At 39.2% G+C, this 21,790-nt stretch overlaps 1 protein-coding gene across 1 annotated transcript; it reads right to left on the bottom strand.

Moving 5' to 3' along the window:
• Positions 1–2,177: 2,177 nt before the first annotated feature.
• On the bottom strand, positions 2,178–21,569 carry ISOC1 (isochorismatase domain containing 1). Its single transcript, XM_003826665.5, has 5 exons — positions 21,177–21,569; positions 11,185–11,304; positions 10,870–11,073; positions 9,196–9,312; positions 2,178–3,355 (listed from the first exon to the last, which is right to left on the bottom strand). Exons 1-5 carry the CDS (start codon positions 21,483–21,485, stop codon positions 3,209–3,211), a joined length of 897 nt encoding a protein of 298 aa, XP_003826713.2. The 5' UTR covers positions 21,486–21,569; the 3' UTR covers positions 2,178–3,208.
• Between the last annotated feature and the right edge of the window lie 221 nt (positions 21,570–21,790).

Below are 21,790 nucleotides of genomic sequence, written 5' to 3'. Positions count from 1 at the left end.
AAGACTAGATTTAAGGTTACAGCCAGGGAAAGTTATTAGTAGTAAGAGTATATCCCATTAGCTTTGCCAATCAAAATTATTGTTACAGAAATTGTAAAATGCATACTCTTTTGTATATATTTATTGTTCCTCTCTCTTTGATAATCCTTAGCATTATCACTTAACGTAAGAAAGAACAGGACAGGGAATTAAGTAACCTCAGTTCTCATCCTGCTGTGCAACTTTGGAAAAGTCATTTATTTCTGGGCCTCACTAACTGTGTCTGTAAAATAAAACCATTTTAGAATTTGGGAGCTGAAATGGACCTTTGAGATCATGATCTTTATAGTTCCACCCAGTTCTAAAGTCATATTTACACAAACATCAACTTTTAGAGAGGGAATATATTCCACGTTGAGAAATGTATTACTTTAATGGATATAACAGGGTGTTTTGTTTCCTGATTGGAATAAGTTATCACTTTTAATTTTAGAGTAAGTTTCTACAGATGTTTTAGCATTTCAATAAGTGAATCCTCTTGCTCCTGCTCCCATCCCCTTGCAATTCAACACAATGACTACTCTTTTGCTTATGTAGTCAAGTTCTCTATTTACATCAGTTGAAAGAATTTCATTATCCTACAAAGTTACAGATACTTCCAATTTTAAGGCATAATGTATTATAATCAATTTGGTTTTCTTGTAATAATAAAGCCTTGTCAGTGACCCGCTTGGCATGATGTACAAAAAAAGAGAGAAGGCAGAATTCACAGTTATTCTGAACTTTAGTATTATATTGACATTCGTGGACCTCTGATATAATTTAATTCAATTCACATTTAGTGAGAATTGTATCTGATTTTGTGCCATAGCATAAGTTTCCTAGGGGCATCTTTTTATCCTAAGCACAAAGCACAATGTTTAGAACTTAGTGGGTTTTCAAAATGTTTCCAGAATGACTATATATAATTCACGGTCTCTGCTTCCAGAGAGCTTATAATATAGCAGAAAAGATGGAAATATGACAAATGACAAAATGAAATAAAATACTAAATCACAAGGTGGTGTCTGTGTTATACAGAGTGGCCACTAGAGATGTTAATGTTGTAAACCCTGGAACCTGTGAATATGTTGTTACACAGCAAAAGAAAACTTAGGTTGCAGATGGAATAAGGTTCTGATCAGATGACCTTAAATCACATGAGCTCTTAAGTCAGAATGAGAAAGACAGAAGAGTGAGTCAGACAGATGTGACATAAGAAAAACCAGATACACCTTCGTTGGCTTAGAAGAGGTAGAAATGGGGTCAAAAAAGCCAAAAAAACAAAAAACAAAAAAAAACATGGGTGAATGCTAGAAGCACAGAGCAGCAAGGAAACAGCTTCTTCCGTACAGCCTCCGGAAAAGAACACGGCCCTACTGATACCTTGATCTTAGCCCGCTAAGACTCATTTCAGAATTCTAACCTACAGAACTGCGAGAATACACTTGTGCTGTTGTTTTACGACACTGTTTGTGGTATAATAGTTTGTTATGGAAGGCAGGGGAAACGAAGCTGACGTCACAGAATTAGTTTCACCTGTGAAAAGGCTTCACTGTACTGGTATTTCACTGAGCCCTGAAAGGTTTGGGTGCAGTGGAGGAAAACAGTTGTCTGGAGTTAAATTCTCCCTATTTCAAGTATGGTCCTTTCTGAACAGCACTGGTGGAAAATGCCCAGTTTTTGGAAATGCGAAATGTCACCCTGGAAATGCGAAATGTCACCTCAGGTTGCACAACAGACCTACTGAGTCAGCATCAGCATTTTAACAAGATCCTCAAATAATTTGCATTCATATTAAAGTTTGAGAAGCACTAGGTTAAATTTAATAAAAACTTTTTAAAGGTGCAGAAATCTTTGATTCTTCTTTTTTGACACACAAATGGTTGGAAAAAAGTATTTAAACACACCAGGTTGCTATTTGTTACCACTGCCAATAGGAAAAATAAAAAAAATCTGCTCTTAATGAAGAAGGCCTTTCACCCTTTAGTAAAATCCATCTGCCCCTACGTACAAAGGATTTTCCTTCTTTGAAAACTCCCATGAGTTGAAAGATTATAAATGTCAAGATTTTATTACCTTAAATAAATATTAGAATCCCTGGAAGAATACTCATAGAGCCATCTTGTGGAGGACAAAATAATTTCAATCACAATACATTTTCTTTAATTACTTTAATATAAAAGACAGCAGTTTCACATTTCACATATTTGAAAAACATTTCAAAACCCTCTAATAAGTATTTAACGAAAATAAATTTATCGAAGAGAAACAATGACCACAAAATTAATACTACCAAATCATTACTGAGACTTTTTGCATTACAATATTTGGAGAGTAGGTGAAGAAAATATAGAACAGAACATGAACATTTTTAAATGATATTCCACCCAAGCGTTATCTTTTTGCTAAATCTTGTGGACACTAGAATATATATTCAAGATGTTGGTAAAGATATTCAGCAAGTCATACTTCAAAGATGTTAAAACAGCCCTCCACCAATAATATGGCATTGCAAACCCTTCTATCCCATCCCTTTTCAGTTAAAAGAGAGAATATTAACAGAGATTTAGTAACAGTGACCAAAATAAGAAATCAGTATAGTCAAGAAAGATATGTAATTATTCAACATCATTTGGTACGGATAGATCAATACAACTCACTCAGTAAGTGGACAACATTGTGAGGGGAGTGGGTAACATGATTCAGAGTCCTGTGGGTAAATTCACATACGATAATCTTATTCCAATCAATCTGTAAAGTAAAAGCACTACATCCACATTAACATTATAACATCTTACAGTAATATAAAAGCCAAATCATTGTTGGTACGTCATTTTCTTTAAAGTGCACAATTTAAGAAAACTTCACAAGAGTCTGCACTTTGGAAAGATACGATCAGAGTACACAGTAGAGACAAAACAGGCACCTTCATTGTAATTTTTTTTAATAAATAAAAGCACATTAACAAAAAAGGAAGGTAAGCAGCACCGGAAGCCTTTGACGTTTGTAACTAAATGCTGGTACTCAAATGGTCTAGCTGGTTAAGTTTCACTAGGAGGCGCAAAAAAGGAGCCGTTTTTGACTTAACATTTTAATTCTAGTAGAGATAAGAAGAGCTTGTGTGGGCTTACAATCCTTCACCTGACTGTCCTTCACCAGTGAGTAGCATACCAGTTCTTCAAATGTCCTATACTTTGGAAAGCAGACCCGACTCTGGAGCACTCGCCTTAATTAGATTCTGAATTTCCTTGAATTTTGGATGGTCCTTATCAGCTACCAGCTGAAGCAGAACAGCCTCACTCGTGGTCACTATGATCCCGGTTCGAGCGAGACGCTTGAACAAAAAGATAAAGGCAAATCAAGAAATGAGCATGAGAATGAACACTATTTCAGAAGAGTAACACTATGCTGGGATGCAATAATTAGTGTCCTCTACTGAAACCGTGGTTCCCAGCCATACCATCAAGTTCAGTGACGGGGATGGATTTCAAGACCAGGCATACCACAAAGTCAATATGATTATTCTTAATATTAGTACAATGGAGTAGAACGAGTAAAAGGGAATAGGTAGCCAAAGTTATGACATATATGTGCCCAGAACAGGAAAGTCATCAAGGCAAATGACTGTAAAACATGAGATGAGAGAGAGAAAAGGAATGGTTGTTACTACGTGCCCATCACTGAACATCTGGACATTTAGTTGCTGCTATTTCCTGAACACTCCTGGCAGGTTTGTGCTTCATGTCTTACTCATTCATTGACTCAAATGAGGGCTGCTTGTGACTTCTAAATTTATTAAACTTTTATTTCTATTTCTGCTACTGAGATTTTTTAAAAGGTGCCTCTGTCCACTTTTCCCCCTCTGTAGTTTAACTGATAATACATGAGATCGTGATGCATATTAATACTTATGCCTGGCACCCCTGGCATTTTGTAGCTCTTCATGTTTTAAAAATCGAGGGGAGTGTAATATTTTAAACCTCCATTAGCTGTACTACAGATATAATTGTAGCTGCTAGAACATTACATTAGTAATTTACTATCAAATTTCATATAAATTGTTTAATTGGATTAAAACTACTATAAGAATTAAAATGATGGTTCTTAATTTCTTTTTACTGCACCCATACATCTGACCTATAGCATATGAGTCCTTCCTATAATTAAGAGTTCCCTCGTCTAGAAATGACTGGTGCTAAAAGAGCTCTCTCTGTGTCAGGAGACCCCCTGGATGATAAGAGAACCACCACTACTGCTGCCATCATAAACATTTTAATACTACTAAACAAGAGTGTAAAATTCAAGGTTGTGTAAAGTTTCACTGACAGGTCAAAGAATATCCTTGCCAAACTGCCCCAGTGGAATCATAATACTAAGGACAGAAAGCTCAAGGAGGAAAAGAGAGACAGAAAGGAGAAGGGAAAGGGGAAAGAAGGGAAGGAAGAGAGCAAAGAACAGAAAGTCGGGGGTAAAGGGTAGAGAGAGGAAAGGAGGAAAACAGAAGAATTCTATAGCACAGATTCATTCTCTGGATTTATGTGTTATCAGAAATCCCAGGGAAAAAAAAGACACAAACTGTTATCACAAAAAGCATACATGTAAAAAGCATGAAAGAGGAAGTGGTTGGAAACAATTCCTAGGTAAGTCAGAGGAAAAAACCCAGGAAGTCCTTGCATAGCCAAAATATCCTTGCAGAGTGTAAGTCAGTCTTCCTTCAATGGCTGTACATCAGCAGACTGAACCTTTCCACTGGCAGACTCTTTATTTTTATCCGTAATGAAGTATAAGGGAGTATAAGCCATAACCTACTTGTCAGAAAGCAAGCTTGGATCTTAATGACCAGTACAGAAAAGGGTGCAGAGTAGCTAACCAGAACTTTGCAGCAATTTTTTAAAAAAACAAAATAAAACAAAACAAAAACAGCAGCTATTTATGGGGGGGTTGGGGGCCTGGGGTAAGGCCATAAGCTCAGACACACACCAGGGGTGAGTTATCTCTGAGGATTTTTTAAAGACTTCTGGAAGCCCTAATTTCCTCCTCCTTGCTTTATAGTCAGCTGATTAATCATATCAAAACCATTAAAAAATATGAAAAGACCGTGTGCTTGCTTCAGACAGAAAGGCAGATAATAAATATGATAAGCTGCAGTCCAGTTGTGTGAAAACACTGAATGTCAAGTCATTCATGTCCAGCTCTCCCCATCACCAGCTGCCTGCCCTGCTCAGCCCTGCCTTCCTTACTGCTCACTGTTGAATCAATGGACTTGCAATGATTCAGTCTGAATCAAGGACTAAATCACAGGCTTTCAATGTCTGTGAGAGTGCTTTACAGTGTATACTCCAATGTGCCAATAAAGGTTAGTTCTCGATAATCTCCCCAGTTCCTTAGTGAGACAGGAAAGATAAATCTGTTCCCAGGTATAAGGAAGGAATCTGGTGACGCTGCAAGAAGCCTGTCTACAATGTCCAGCCCTCCCTAGTGCTCTACTGACCTAAGCCTAACAAGCCTCAGTGATGCTGAGACTCAGGTGGCCATAGCAGGGGCAGAGTGGGAAGTGTACATCACAGAAATACATTTTAGGAAAGTGACACCCATACACTATCACTTTGCTTCAAGATTGAAATGTGGCCAACACTGACTGGGTTTTAAAATCATCTAGCCAGGAACCTGTGTTAGGGAAAGGTGTAGCTTAGCAAATGCAATGGTTTTCAATCTGGCTCTTAGCCATTCCCACAGTGCCTGCCCTTTCCCAACCAAAGAACGTGCCTGAGCAGAGAAAGAACAGCAGGAGCTTTCCAGACATACCTAGCAAGTCCCTGCCCACCATCCTGACAATGCTGGTCCCAAGTCCACTTTCTCTCCTGGCTTAAAAAGGGGCAGTTAAAACTCCAGCCATTTAATGCACACAGGTACATGTGCATTAGACTTCTGAAGTTCTCCCCTTACACTTGCAAAACTAATCCAACTAGGCCAAAGGAAAAGAAGGATTGCTCTGACCCACAAACCTAAAAAATGCATGTGCACTAAGTCATGAAAGCCTCAGAGAGGGGGAAAAAGACTAAACCCATTAGATTTCCAAGCAACACTAAAACTCCCCGGAAGTACAAGGACATCAAGGTCAAGAGAGGATTTTATTCTCTTATTCTTCATGCACTCTACAATTGTTAATTGAAAGGAGTAATGTCTTTCAGATGACAAATACCCAGAAAACATTTCTTGAATAAAGCACATGCCACAGACCCTGGTACAGTGAAGTTTCAATAATGCAAACTATGAATCTTAAAATAATCTTAACAGGCAATATAGCTAGTCTTGGGAATTATCTTCAGTAGTTATGTTCTACAGGAATAGAGAGGAAGGGGAGAGGACCACAATGGTATTTTAACTTTCACACTTATGGAAACAAACCAGAACACTTAACATTGCCCCCCTCCTCAAATTTAGGAACAAGGTAAATCGCCTCCGTATCAAATCAAGACTAAAAGGAAAAAAATCTGCAATACGGCAGGTCTTCCCTATCAATCACCACCTGACTTATCTATGATCGGTTTTCCCTTTCAACCTCAACACTTTAACCCCAGGCAATGTTGGTGCTCCAGACCCTTCCAAATCCACCCCAGACAACAGATTCTTTCCCTCCCTCCTCAGAACTTCCAAGAACTAGTCCCTTCTGGGTCTTAAGGTCTTAAGGTCTTAATGTGTAAGGTTATATACTTACACATTTCTGGTGACTAACCATGTGAAGACAACAATCAGTAACAACAAAAAAAGCAACAGCTAACATCTGAGTATTTACTATGTCATGCACTGTCCTAACTGCTATCAATATATTATCTCATTCCATTCTCACAAAAATCCTATGATCTTGTTGCTATTATCATTTCCATTTCACCAATGAGAAATCTGAGGCATAGAGATTACACAACTTGCTCAAAGACACAAATTTACAAAACACCAGAACCTGCCTTCAAACCCACATTATCCCCACATTGTGTGGATTCCTAATCCGAGAGATTACAGATTGCCTCTAAAAAAAAAAATGGTTCAGATGGGAATTGTTTTTAATCTGAGTCTTGTGCAAAGACAGAATTGCCAATCAAAATTTTGTCATTAAGTTGCCATAACAAAGACATATCTAAGAAAATATGAATGTAGGAGAAAAGTCCTTGAAAAAAGTCCTTTTTTACAAGCAAGGAAGTTTGTTTTGTGTTTTTCGTTTTTTATTTCCAAAGTTCTGGACCTCAGCATTACAATAAAGGTTTATCCACAGTGGCTGAAAGAGCTGCTGGCTGAGGTGGTGAGGACCTGACAATGAAGTGTTTAAACTCAGGTTACCAGGAAAACCCGAAAAGTAGGAATTGATTAACTCATGACTAAAGAATAGATTAAAGGTCTGACCGGGCACAGTGGTTCACGCCTGTAATCCCAGCACCTTGGGAGGCCGAGGCAAGTGAATCACCTGAGGTCAGGAGTTCGAGACCAGCCTGGCCAACATGGCAAAACCCCATCTCTACTAAAAATACAAAAATTAGCCGGGTGCAGTGGCGGGCACCTGTAATCCCAACTACTCGGGAGGCTGAGACAGGGAGAACTGCTTGAACCCAGGAAGTGGAGATTGCAGTTGAGCCAAGATTGTGCCACTGCACTTCCAGCCTGGGCGACAAAGCAAGACTCCATCTCTCAAAAAAAAAAAAAAAAAGAAATGGATTAAAGGTCTTTGTTGAGATTGGAAGCAGCAGCAATACTTAGTACCTAACTACCAGAGAATCTAATAGCCTAATGGACTTGAAAATAGCTAAACAAAATAAATAATTTCTATTTGTAATCTCAGTATAGGATTCTGCTTCAGCAATAACAGAGAAGGGAGAGCCAATAAGGACCCTAAAACAACTGCTGTGGCCAGCTACCCGCCTGCTTCCCACCACCCTGTGGCCCTGTACTCATCCCTTCTTTCCTCTGATAAGGCCCTCCCCTTTCTCATTTGCTCTACCTTACCACCCTGGGGAACACAGTAGGCTAAAGGGATGAGTTAGCATTCCTACTACAGACAAGGCAGTTCACAGGCCAGACTGTGCATAGAACACTGGAGGGTCTCAACAAAACAAACCCATGTATTTCCCATTCTCAATAAACAGTTAAAGAACTCAGCAATTAAATTCACATGCACATTGCTCTAAAATTATTACAAAATTAGAACTAAATATGAGAGAGAGATCAAACGACAATACAGAGTGAATATTTCCCAAGATTATGTGGTAGTTTGCTTTTTAACAGTCTTGGAAAAGAAAATGCTTGACATCCTACTGTTGGGCAATGTTGACAGAGAATTACAGACTCCCTGATTCCATGGGACATGGTGACACTCTAATGCCAAGAGTACCATGAAACACTGGATGTGAGTGGTGTCCACAGTCAATGACACACCACTTAGTCCCAGAAATTCAAGTCTGAGGAAATCTAATAGTCATCTCTGGTTCCTGGATGCCACCCCACCCCATACCAAAATCCATGGATGCTCAAGTCCCTGATATAAAACAGCATAGTATTTGTATATAATCTATGCATATCCTATATACATTAAATCATCTCTATATTACTTATAATACCCAATACAATGTAAATGCTATGTAAATAGATGTTATTCTGCCCTATCATTCTATTTTTATTTTTATTGTTGTGATGTTATTTTTTATTGCTTTTTATTTCTGATATTTTCTATCTGTGGTTGGTTGAATCCACAGACATAGAACCTGCGGATACAGAAGGTCCACTACATATTAAACTGGGTTAGGCCTGCTCTGCTCTAGCTTTTGGCTAAATGAGTTAAACCCAACTGAGCTATTTTTAATTTGCAAACCTCTAAACAGTTTAGGTTAGGCTTCTTGGAATATCTCCTAGTTCACGTATAAAACTAGGGCAAACGTATGACGAAAGATGTAAAGGAGTTTGTGGCAACGCTAGAAACCTTGATCTAAGGAGGAAATGAGACATAAAATAGGATATGGTGGTGAAGCCTTAAGGGTCAGTCAGTGCACAGTTGAAATCAATCAGTCTGATATTGCCAGACCAACTCAAATTTAGGAGGTAAACCTTTCATTACTGTTAAATATCCAGTATTCTTCTAATTTATTTGGAAAACTTGACAAATGATCTATTCCCAAGCAGGACAATTACCTCGAGGGCAAACATCCTGTCCATCATGCTTCTTGATGAGGTGGCATCAGCAACAATGTGAACCTCGACTCCTCGGCCAACTAGCTCCAGGGCAGTTTGTTGGATGCACACATGAGTCTAGTAGGAAAGTACAAGAATCATATGTAATAACATAATAAACTAAAAGTAGTTTACAAATGTACAACAACATGATAAAGCAGACAGAGCACTACAGATCATCTAAGGACCTTGTTCTACATCTAGTTTTGCTTCTAATTAGCTAGATAATCTGGAGCATAAAACAGTATCTCTGGCTTTGGTTTATTCATTTGTAAAATCAGGAACTGAATTAGGCCAATGTTTCTGATACTAAGAACCTTAAACATATTCTTAGAGTTTTACAAGAATTTGTTAAAGATTTTGCTCCATGTGATCTGGATGACCTTCACATAGCTGATTTACTAGCACTCAGTTTTGGTGCGACTTTGAGTTTTTTTCTTCATTCACCCTAAGTGTCCAACATGAAGAATGAGTCTGCAGTCTTGCAGACTGAGAACTTAGTGGGAAAACTGAGTCATTATGAGGCACTCTGTAGTAAAGGTAGGCCAAGTTAAAAATAACTTATGACACGGGAAAAAAATACCCAGTTCATATCATCCGCAAATGTATTATACAGATTCCATCTTTGTAAGTACTAACTTGTGTCAATTCATTAACAGATACTATAGAGTGAAAACAGGCTGCAACAATGACTGAATCATGTATTACAACCAATGAAAGTACATTTCAATGATGCCACGTCAACTTTATCTTCACATGACAAGAGCGTTTTGGAGAATTATCAAATGACACCTCATTAAAATTAGCATTGAAGGACTACTCAAAGATAATTGTGATTGAGCATAAGGTCTAATGATGATGAACAAGCAAAAAAGGTGCAAAGCCAGCAACAGCACTTGGTACGACATATTTATACAAAACAGGCTTCTTCTTTACTGTGCCAAAATACAGAAATATTGAATATACATCTAAGCCTGAGGAAATATCTTTCTACTGTTAAAACCTACTACTATAAAAGTTACCTTCAAATTGTCATAATCACATTAAATTAATATTTTGATTTCATTGTTTTAGTGTTTTTTTCTTAATTTTTAAAATTTTAGTTTAATAGTTGTTTAAAAGCTAGGAATACATCAATTGAAATCAGCAATAGGAATCCATTAGTATTTTTCCCCTGTAAAAAGATACATACATGATTTGAAGGACAATGAACTACATGACCTCCAAGGTTCTTCTAGCACAAAAATATGACCTAACTGAAATCCTACAACACATACATTAAAATAATGCCTTTGGTGAAAATGTATTCCAAAAGTAGTAGTTAAAAATACAGGACCAAGAATCAATCAGCGTACATACATTCAAGTCAGTTACACAACATCTCAGTATTTTAGTATGCTCTTTAATATGGGGAGACTACTGAGTATTTAGCTCTTACGTGGCTTAAGGGACTTAATAAATAAACAGCTATAAAATGTTCAGATCAGTGCCATGCAAATAGTGAACATAATACATGGTGGCTATCTTTTCTCATTATTACTGCCTACCTGGCATACCATATATGAAATTACATTCCACAAATATTGAGTTTTCTATAAATAATATTGTGCCTAAACGATAGTAACAGGTACTTACTTCTACTCCAAATAATACAACACTCCTGACTCCGGGAATCTCTGCTAATGCCGCTTCTACTTCTGGTAATACCATTGAAAACTTGGTCTTTGGAAGTACCAGTTTTACACCTGTTAAATCAATTTCTTGAACCGTGCTCCCAAGACCTTTAGGGTACTGTTCTGTTACAATAACAGGAATTCCTAAAATCCGGGCCCCTTGCAACTGAAAAAAAAAATAACCAAACACAAAAACAATTAGCTATATACATATATGTGTATATATGAGTGTATATGATGATTCAGCAAATATGACCAAATAAGTAAACAAGCATACCAATCTCTGTCCCACGCTAATAATATCCCCAAAATACTTGATGGCTGGTCTGAACCTTTCCTGCATATCACAGCAGAAAAACACAGTGCTTGAAGGTGTAAGATTTCCCAGGGTAGTGAGCTGAGGAAAAAAGAAAAAGAATGATTTAGCACTTGTTGTACAATGACATTTATTTTCAGTGGAGGTCAATAAAGGAAGAAAAATGGTCCTATTGTTTGAGCCAGTAAGTCAATTTCTACAGCTATTATCCAAAAAAAGTATCTGAATTACAGGAAAAAAAAAAAACTCAAAAAGATGTTCTCTGAATTGCTTTTAATAGCGGAAATTAGAAATGAACCAGCCAACAATACAGATATGATATAACACATTTTAACACATTCACATGACAAAACATTTTTTAGCCAATTAAAAAACATATGTATATGTCTTCAAAGAATTCATACCATCCAAGGAAAAATACTCATAATGTTAATTTTTAAAAAGTGCAGTTCAATAGTATTTCAATAATGTAAAAATATGAATAAAAGCAGTAGTACATTACAATATTAACAAGTGGTTATATAATTGGGGTGTTGGTAATTTCTTTTTTTATACCATTCCTATATTTTCCAAGTGTTATTTAAACACATTTCCTGAATGTTATTTAAAGAAATTTCTTTATAATCAGAAAAAGTGTTACAATAGAAAAAAATCTGATGTTGCTGCTTGTAAGTATAAAAAGTAAAACTTAAAATATCTGTAGCAGGAACATAAAAACTAAAAACAAAAAACAGACAGAAGCAAATCCAGAATTACTTCTATCATCAAGATAGAAATATGAAAATGCTATTCTCAAGAATAATTTTTAGAGTTCAAACAAAATGCAACGAAATGATACCAAGCACACCACTGCTGTTAAATGAACTGTCGTTTACTTCACAAGGAAGAGACCTATATTTGACATCTCCATTCTTAAACTATAGTTATCACAATAAGGAAAGTCAATGAATTAAGATGAAAAGTGGATATTAGATTACCAAACCTCATATTAGCTGCTGTAGTTGGTCTATAACAATTTGGGCCCAATATGGATCCACCAAAAAGCAAAAATCACCATTAAATATGAGAATTTACTCTCACTGGATTCTTAAAAGTCTGAGGTGCTTTTCTTTCTTTTGCAAATTGCAGGAAGTTCTGTAAAGGACGTGTTCTGGTCCTGAATGAACCATTATCAATACCCTTACTAGCCGCTCCCTTAAATCATCCCTCTAATTATCCTACTTTGCTTCCCCTAAAACCACCTACAGATAACTATTATTAATAATATTCTAAAGGAGTCTCTGTCTGGATTACATGGTGTGGCTTCACCACCAGCACAGCCTTAGACTCTCCTTAGTATCTCTGCAGGGGTTGACTCTCTGGAAACAATTACTACATGAATTAAATTAACCATTAAGAAATCTTTAATCCTTAATGATATAACTGTTCTAATTGGTTTGCACTTTGTTTTATCTATGTCCTGGTCTGAAGTACCCTGGCACTTTAATCTCCCTCTGGTACTGACTCTATAGATGTGTATTAACTAGCTATGCACAATCCAATACCAAATTCATGTTAGAATGTGAGAGCCATCTGTAATTCTTACTCTATGTATAGGGTTTTCCTACTTTTCCAATAAAGCATGATTAAAATAAATTCTCAAGCATATTATATGTTCTAGCTTTGGCTGTTTCTTTGCTTAATTTTAAATGCAAGTATTATGCCTCCGCTTTGGTCATTTTCAAAAGCAGTGACTAGGATCTTATATACAAATATAAATGCATTGCTGGGAAGGCTAATTTTTGTGCATTTAGGATACTATTTTAAAAACCAATCACTAAATTCTCTGTAAACATCAAATATTGACTCAAAAGGCTCAATATCTACATTTTTATAAATTTGAATCATGGACTCCTAGGCATCCACAATGTGTTTAGGGCACACTACATAAAGCAGTTTGCCTGCAGCAGGCCTACTGAAATAACCATAATGCAACTAAGCCAGTCTCACCGTTTCACAACAGGTGAGAACCAGCAAAAACAAAAAAAAATTTGAAAAATAAAATTCCTGGGCAGTTGCGTAAATGTGGTGGAGGCCATTCACTAACATGCTTAGAGCTTACACTTGCTTAGAATTCCAGCTCTCAGATCCTATTTTATACTGTATTGACTACCTCTGTATACATTCCTAACAAGTTTCATTGTCTGGATTCTAAATTAACAGAAGGCTATAAACAGCAAATCAGAAAGGAAACTGCTGGAGGCAGGCAAACTGATAGCAGCAAGAAATGATGGCTGACAGAGAAAAGATTCAAAATACAATAAAAACAGATCAAAACTCAAATAATGCTACAGTCTAGACCTCCAGTGGAAGAGTAAAAAGCTGTTCTAACTTATAAATTAGGAAAACATCATTCCAGCACACTCATTAAGAAAACTGTTAAATTATATATTTCAGAAGGACTACATTATAAAATGGTCAAGATATTTTTAAGTTGAGGTGTTTAAAAGAATAAATCCTTACCTACCCAGGAATCCTAATATCCAGAGTTGTGGTCTCCAGTTCTTGCTAGCTGGTGTTTCCTGCCCTTCATTTTAGCTATGGGTTCTGGACAGGGGACTGCATCAGATGTGTCATATTAGACACACATTGAGGAGGTCAAAAATACAGCCCTAAAATCCTCACTGCCCTGGGAAATCTCTCTAGTATAGGAACTTACCATCCACAAACTCAGTAAACAAAGAAACCATAGAGAATACAGTGGCAAGGCATGTTTTTAAAGCAGAGTACAGGTTACAATTTACTGAATAAAAAATACCCTACCTTTCATAGACATTCTCCACATGCTCTTGAATATGATGTGGAGAGTATCTATGTAAGGTGTTTAACTCCCAACATCCTCTTGAATGTGGCTGCACTTAGTACTTTGCTTCTTATGAGGAGAGTATAGAGGGGGAAGAGTAACTTTACAATGGAGAGACCTGACGACTGTGTCTCAGCCAGGTGATCAAGATTAATGTCATTAATGACATCATGTTAATAACATGTACCCTTGATATGATGTAATGAGAATGACCCTCGTGACCTTCCTCTTGAAATTTCACAACCCCGGTCCAACAATGAGAAAAACATCAAATGAATCAAAATTGAGGGACATTCTACCAAAATATCTGACCAGTGCTCCTCAAAACTGTCAAGGTCATCAAAAACAAAGTTGAGAAACTGCTACAGACTAGAGGAGCCAAAGGAGACAAGACAACAAAATGTAATTGGTATCCTAGTTTGGATTTTGGAACAGAAAAAGGACATTAGGGAAAAGCTAGTGAAATATGAGTAAAGTGTGGTTTAGTTAATAGTAACGTACCAATGTTGGTTCTTTGGTTGTGACAAATGTACAAGGAATATCAAATGTTAATGTTAGGGAATCCAGCTGGGCATGGTGGCTCATGCTGGTAATCCCAGCACTTCGGAGGCCAAGGTGGGAGGATCACTTAAGCCCAGGATTGCAAGAGCAGCCTAGGCAACATAGTGAGACCTTGTCTCTACAAAACATATTTTTTTGAGACAGAGTCTCACTCTGTCGCCCAGGCTGGAGTGCAGTGGCGTGATCTCGACTCATTGCAACCTCCACCTTCTGGTTCAAGCAATTCTTGTGCCTCAGCCTCCCAAGTAGCCAGGATTACAGGCGTGCACCACTGCACCCGGCTAATTTTGGTACTGCTAATAGAGATGGGGTTTCACCATGTTGCCCAGGCTGGTCTTGAATTCCTGGGCTCAAGTGATCTGCCTGCCTTGGCCTCCCAAAGTGCTGGGATTACAGGTGTGAACCACTACACCCAACCCAACCATATATATATATATATATATATATTTTTTTTTTTTTTTTTTTTTTTTTTTTTTTTTTTTGATTAGCTGAGCTTGGTGGCCCAGCTCCTCAGGAGGCTGAGGTGGGACGATCCTCTGAGAACAGGAGGTCGAGGCTGCAGTCCAGCCTGGGCAACAGAGCAAGGCCCTGTCTCACAAACAAACAAACAAACAAACAAACAAAAACAACAGGGAATCTGGTACAGGAATATAGGAACTCTCTGTACTATCTTTACAACTTTATTGTAAATCTAAAGCTATTCTAAAATAAAAAGTTTTTTTTTTAATGGCCTCCCTATGCTATGATATTTGGGGGAATAATGTCTATACCTTACAAACAGAAAGGAACTTTTGTGGCTACCAAAAACATACTGAAAAACTTTAATCATGTCCAACCAATCCTCCCAAATCCTCACCCCAAATCCACATGAATTCCAACAGGCTGTTAAAATCATACAACTCTCTAAATTTCGGAAATTTCTTACTTTGACTCATGAAGTTCTCTTAAACCAAAATCTTTAAGGTAATTAAAAAATACCGCCAGTAGCCAAACATTTACATGTTGCAACTGTAAGACAGCCAGTCCTGCCTCAGCAAATTAAAAGTGGACTGGACCAAATGTCACCAGGAGTAAAAGCATAGCAATTACAGATCTATGCATATTTAAGGAATATAAACAAATCACATATAAGTATATGTATCTACACACCTTTGTATATCTATATGCCTACACATAGTCCTACACACACATTTGCACATGATACATATACAAATACATATATATTTAAATATAAAAAGTTGATCATAGCCAATGGCTTCCTCAAGCAAGAGTTTAAGAGATCAGATTCAAGTATAAATATTTTGTCTACTTTCTTAAGAATTGTCATAGCTGGGATTTGACCTTAGATTTCATACTCAAGAGACTTTTCACATCACCCAGCCCCATAGCAAATTACTATAGGGATTTGGAATAATTAAAATTTGAAACTGTAAATGCGATGTTTAAAAAATTTGGTAGTCAATTAGAGTCACAAAATAGGCATGATCTGTTTGGGAGAAAGTCTGGAAGGGGACCTGGGGCATCGTTATTTCACTCCCAAGTGTTTCTGAGGAAATCCGATGACCACAGCTATAGTAAGGCCTGGCTCCAATGTCAACTCACTTACAACAGAGGTCTGTGATGTGACTCCCCCAGGTTACAAAGATCCCCTTTATAGCACAAGCCTCAGTAGGCATTAGAATCCGAGTGCAAATCTCAATTTCACTAATTTCGATTACATGAACTTAGGTAAATATCTCCACATGCAATTTCCTTATCTGTAACACAGCAAGAAAAATAGTATCTACATCATAGGGGTATTTCAAGAATTAAATGGGCTTCATATAATCAATCAATAAATGTATTAGGCTATTCTGATGTCCCTCATATATTAAACACTACACTCTAAAACTTAGCATATGTTAAAAAACTTACCCTCTAATGAGGATAAATATTTACAATTAAGATCCCTTTAGAAACCTATAAATATATTTATAGGAATGCTAACATTGCATAACTTGTTATGTTAACATAATATGCAGAATAAGGAAAGTGAATCATAAAGTAATTTATAAAGTAGATTTCCAGATGCTACCAAGACCTTACCAAATCACTAAGACAAGATTGTTCCTGGAAAAACAGATCAGGGACTTTTTAATTTAGGCTGTGAAATAATACTTATTGGCTCTTATTTTTACAACATATTCACCTATTGTGAACATTGATGTCACTGGCATAAGGTTACAACCCTAGCTTATCAGTTAAGGTATGAGTTTTCTAAATCCCCAAGGGACGCCAGCTGTCTCCACCCACCCCAGGGGTGAGGACTGAAGGATTTCTTAAGACTGTGCCTCAGACTAGGGTGAAGGTGAAGCTAGACAAGCCCAGGACCACAATGACATTTGAATCTACATTAGGATTCCCTTGGTTAGCTAAATGCAAGAAAAAAAATTCAAAATTCAGATCATAGCTCCTACTCTCAAACACAGTTTATTTATAGGTAGCTCTAATGTATTCAGAAGGAGCAAAAAAGGATACAATGCTTTAGGTATTATTCTGGAATGTTAATTTTTTTAAAGTGACACACATCAAACCAATGGGGTAGAGACAATACAACCACCTCAGGATCCAGCTGTCTCCTCTCTGAGCATTAGCTCATCTACCCCCTCTTCCTGCCACACTCCTGAGGCAAAGGTTTTGTAATCAAAAACCACTACATTCAAACTATCAAGCCAAAGGCGAACAAGGTTCCTTTCCTCCTGCCTTCCCTCCCTTCCCACCATGAACCTGTCAGTCTCTTCTAGCTATAAAATGTTCATGCCCCTGTTTAAAATAATAATAATAGTAATAAACTTCCAAGAAAATGAAAGCTGGAGCAAAATGCCCTGCCAGTTAACCATCTTGGGAAAAGGTCAAAATAACCTTCCCTGGAACGCCCTTATCTTCTGGCCACAGAAAGCTGCCAAAGCCTTCCCTGCTATGTACAGAAGTAAAATCCCCTCACTGGCATCCTTCTTACACTGTCCATTTCCTCCTCTCTTCTCCGTAGGCTCTGTCTTTCCTGGCCACAGGCTGGAAAATGCACTGGTGGTAGCATGATACCACATTTATGTAAATTCCCATAGTTAATGTTTCCTTTACCTAAAACTTAGAAAATACCTTTTGAAAAATTAAAACTTTTAAGTCATAAAAATGACGTAAATCCCCACTACATAATCCTCTCATTTATATTCTTTCCCGTGTCTCAAAATTCATCAGATCTCAAGCATTTGGCAAAGCTGCAGACATACAAACCAAGCATGAAACATGAGCTATGCCTTCATCTACCTGAGCTGTCAGCAGATATTGTTACTTTGACAGAATATTTAAGAAAAGAAGTCACCAAAAACTTACCACAGCCTAATACTGGCAATGGGGGGTCTTAAAGATCAGTTCTCATAGAACCACTAACAAGCACGGGTGCAGTGTGGCAAAGGCAACCACTGTGTTTCACAAGGTCATCAGCCACAGCTGTCAGAACAAGCATGAAGGCAACTCATACCACGGCGCAAATGAAGAATACATTCTAGACTAACAGTACGTGAGCCAGGGCCACAGAGGCTCCAGGGCCCAAGTGTGGAGAAATAATAAATCACTATTTACGCAATGAACTACATGTGGCCAAACTTGTGCTCTTTGTCCCTACCTCCAAGAAGGGGCCTACCATCCCCAGTAACATGGACTCACTGATAGGCCACCTTGAGTCTTCCTAAGTGACAAGCATTTATTCCAAAGAACAAGGAGCAGCATCAAGACAAATGAACAAACAAGAGCTCAAGTTTGTGACTTGTTTTCCAGACTGCTCAATTCTCATTAAACATGCAATCAGTAGCGCTGTGTTCGGCTGTAAGTGACGCTCTGCATATGCCTGGCTAGCTCCTCCACACGCATTTGTGGAGGAGCTAGCCAGGCATATGCGGAGACTTGCCACGTAACCTGCAGCAAGTTACTCACCTCCACCTCCCTATGTTCTTCTGCACTTCCTCAAAGTGAAAGTTCATTTATTAGGTAAGGAACAAGAATTGAATCCAAGTTTGCTTTCACTGTGCCAGGCATTTAAAGCTGCCATTCACATGTTGTGGAATGAACTGTATGGTCTCTTACAGCCGTAAAACATCCAAGTCTCTAGGATTATGCTGTTAGGTTCCAAAGAATATAGTACAGTAGTCATGAGAAATATCATGACTTTCTGAGATTATACACACATATGCATATATATGTATGTGTGTATATATATCTCTCTCTTCTCATACAGACATAAATCGGTATCAGAAGGTATATACGGTATACAGTGTTTGCATATTTATGTATCTATCCCTTTCCTTTATCTACCTCTAAGCTAGGAGAGGCATCAGGCTGAAGAAGTCAAAGTATAACTACTAAAATGAGATAATATAGAAGAGAAAATATTTTCAAAGAATTAAAATATAAAGCTATATAAATGCAAAAATATAATGCTTAAGAATTATTAGACTAGCTGGTGGAAAAATTTCTTCTGAAAATGGAGTAGAGTAATGCTATTGTTATTTTAAACCTCACAAAAAAAAAGTGAACTATACATAATCTCCTATACCAAGCAAAACACTGCAAAAGCCACAGGTGACCAGAATTATATAACGCCTTTTGAGAATGTACAAGCGTTTTCAGGTACATACATTTCATTAATTTCTAGAATGTTTTTAAGAGTTGCCAGACCAAGGCCCTGAAATTTTCAAATATAAAAATCCTACCTTGGAAGCGGGGGACTCTTACAGAGCTGGGGCCTAGTTTAGAATAGCATTATCTTAGATAGGAGCCCAGCCTCCCTCCAAGCCGTAACAGGAAATGCTTCATAAAGAAGTCTGCATCCTTAGTCCCAGACCTCCGCAGTTAGTATTTGGATTCTAGCCTTTATAAATGGACTTCTCAAAGGTGCATCCAACATCTGAGTATTCTGGCAGCAGTAACGTAAAAGGACTGACAAGGAAGGCTGCAGAGAGGTGTCAGACACGAAAACGCTTGAAGACATAAAAATGAGGAGTCTTAAGCACCTAAGAACTGCAATTCCCTATCTGAGCAGCAGGTAGGATTCTGGGGTATCAGATCACTGTATCCAGTTCCAGGTTCTCCACTGGTAGAGAGTGCAGTCTCTGACTTTGTCCTCTGAATGCAGGAACTTTATCGAAGCTAAAGTACCTGCTTTGGACACTTCTGGCACAGGTGTTGGGGTGACAGGAAACATCATCAATTCAGCTGCCAACTACAGCGGAAAAAAACTAGGGAATAATCCTTAGAAAATGGCACTGTTAATGGGTACAAAAAACACAAATAGGAATAAGCTCTAGTGTTCAGTAGCACAATAGGGTGACTATAGTTAACAATAATTTACTGTATATTTCAAAATGACTACAAAAGTGAATTTGGAACAAAGAAATAAATCATAAATGTTTCAGGTAATGGATATTCCAGTTACCCTGATTTGATCACTACACTGTATGCTTGAATCAAAGTATCACGTCTCCTATAAATATGTACAACTATTATGTGCCCATAAAAACTAAAAACAAAAAAGAAAGAAAATGACACTTAAATATTAAAATACCTTTTATCCCCGAATCCCACATTTCAGTTTGGTCTTCTGAAAAAATGACTTATCAGTTTCTCAGCTAAAGAAATGATATCGACAGTGTACTACCTAAATTATACCTTATATTCTTTCCTTTCCAAAATATAAATTCGCCAGTGAACAATCTGATCCTAAAGAGGGCGGAAGATTAACCCGCCTAGCATGAGAGCACAGCTTAAAATAAATGCTGTTAAGTAGTCCTCAGGTAGAACAACTTTCCCAGCCAGCAGGCCCAGGAACTCAAGGTCTAGCTTAAGTTGGGTATTTGTATTTAAGAAGGAATTACAATCATGGAGTCAAATGACTTTTTCAATGCAGACGACAAAACGTAATCAAGTCAGTAGACACTTTACTAAGAGGAGGCTAAGCAAATGGTTATTTGCTTAAGGTTAGGGAACTCTTAAGCCCAAGGACCTGAGAGCCTGGGAAGGCGGGGGGGAATGGGTTTGACTCTCAAAGTTTGCGTTTCCGCAAGTGGTTAACACAACTCTAGGAACAAACCCTAAGACCAATACTCCCCACAATCTCATTTCCCCCCATTCTGCATCACCCATCACCCCAAAATAAAAACAGCTACTACAGCACAGCCCTTTGGTTACGCAGGAGGCTGGGACCTGATCCTGGCATAAAAAGCGGATGCGGGCGACCGAGGACCACACACGTGTGGGCGTTCGCGGGCGCTGAAACCAGCTACGAGGCCCACGCCCCCGCCGGGGACAGCTGGTGACCATCACCTTTGGACAGGGGCATTCCCCAGCCGGCCCCGGAACTTGCGAAAGACGCGCAGCCCTTCGGACTCAGCCACTCGCGCAGGGCCCGGGTCCCGGGCGGCTCGGGGCACCTGAGGAGCGCGGCGAAGGCGGAGACAGGGACGGGGACGGGGACGACTCGGGAACAGGGAAGCGCGCGGCCTCCCGCAGGACCCACCTGGATCTGCAGCGGCACGAGGCGCACCTTGCAGCGCTCGCTCACCGCGAAGCCCTTGGGCAAGTCCACGTACTGGCCCCACTCCTCGGCGAACAGCTGCACCACGAATTTGCGGTGCATGTCGATCTGGTCGCCGTACAGGCTGAGGAACTTCTGGATGAGCAGCTCGTAGCCCGCCCCGTGTGGCACCGACGAGGGTCGCGCGAAGACTGAGAAACAGAAGAGCACCGGGACTGTGCCCGACGGCGCCCCCGCGCCCCCGGCGCCGCTGTTGGGGAGCGCAAGGACCGCCGGCTCCGCAGCCGCCATGTTCCCCCGAGCGTCTGCGAGCTCCGAGGCCGCCCAGTCGCACCCAGCCGGCTGCCGCGGCCCCGCCTCCCGGCGCTGCCAGCCCGCCCGCCAGCTCGCGGAGGCGAAGGGGCGGGTCCTGACGACCGCTGCTCGCGCGCTCTCTTACCCGCCCCGGAGGGCGGGCCGCGGCGTAAGGGTGGGTGGTGGGGCCGGGGTGCGCGCGTGAGCCAGGGAGCGCCTGCGCTCGCCGGCCGGGTCCGCCCCCTCCAGCTTCCCCGGCAGCTGCGTTCCCGCAGTTCCCCGCTCGCGCCCTTTCTGCCGCG

This window comes from Pan paniscus, chromosome 4 (genome assembly GCF_029289425.2).
Source record: "Pan paniscus chromosome 4, NHGRI_mPanPan1-v2.0_pri, whole genome shotgun sequence".
Lineage (NCBI taxonomy): Eukaryota > Metazoa > Chordata > Mammalia > Primates > Hominidae > Pan > Pan paniscus.
Note: the sequence above shows the minus strand (reverse complement) of the source record. Positions and strands in the feature narration are given on the sequence as shown.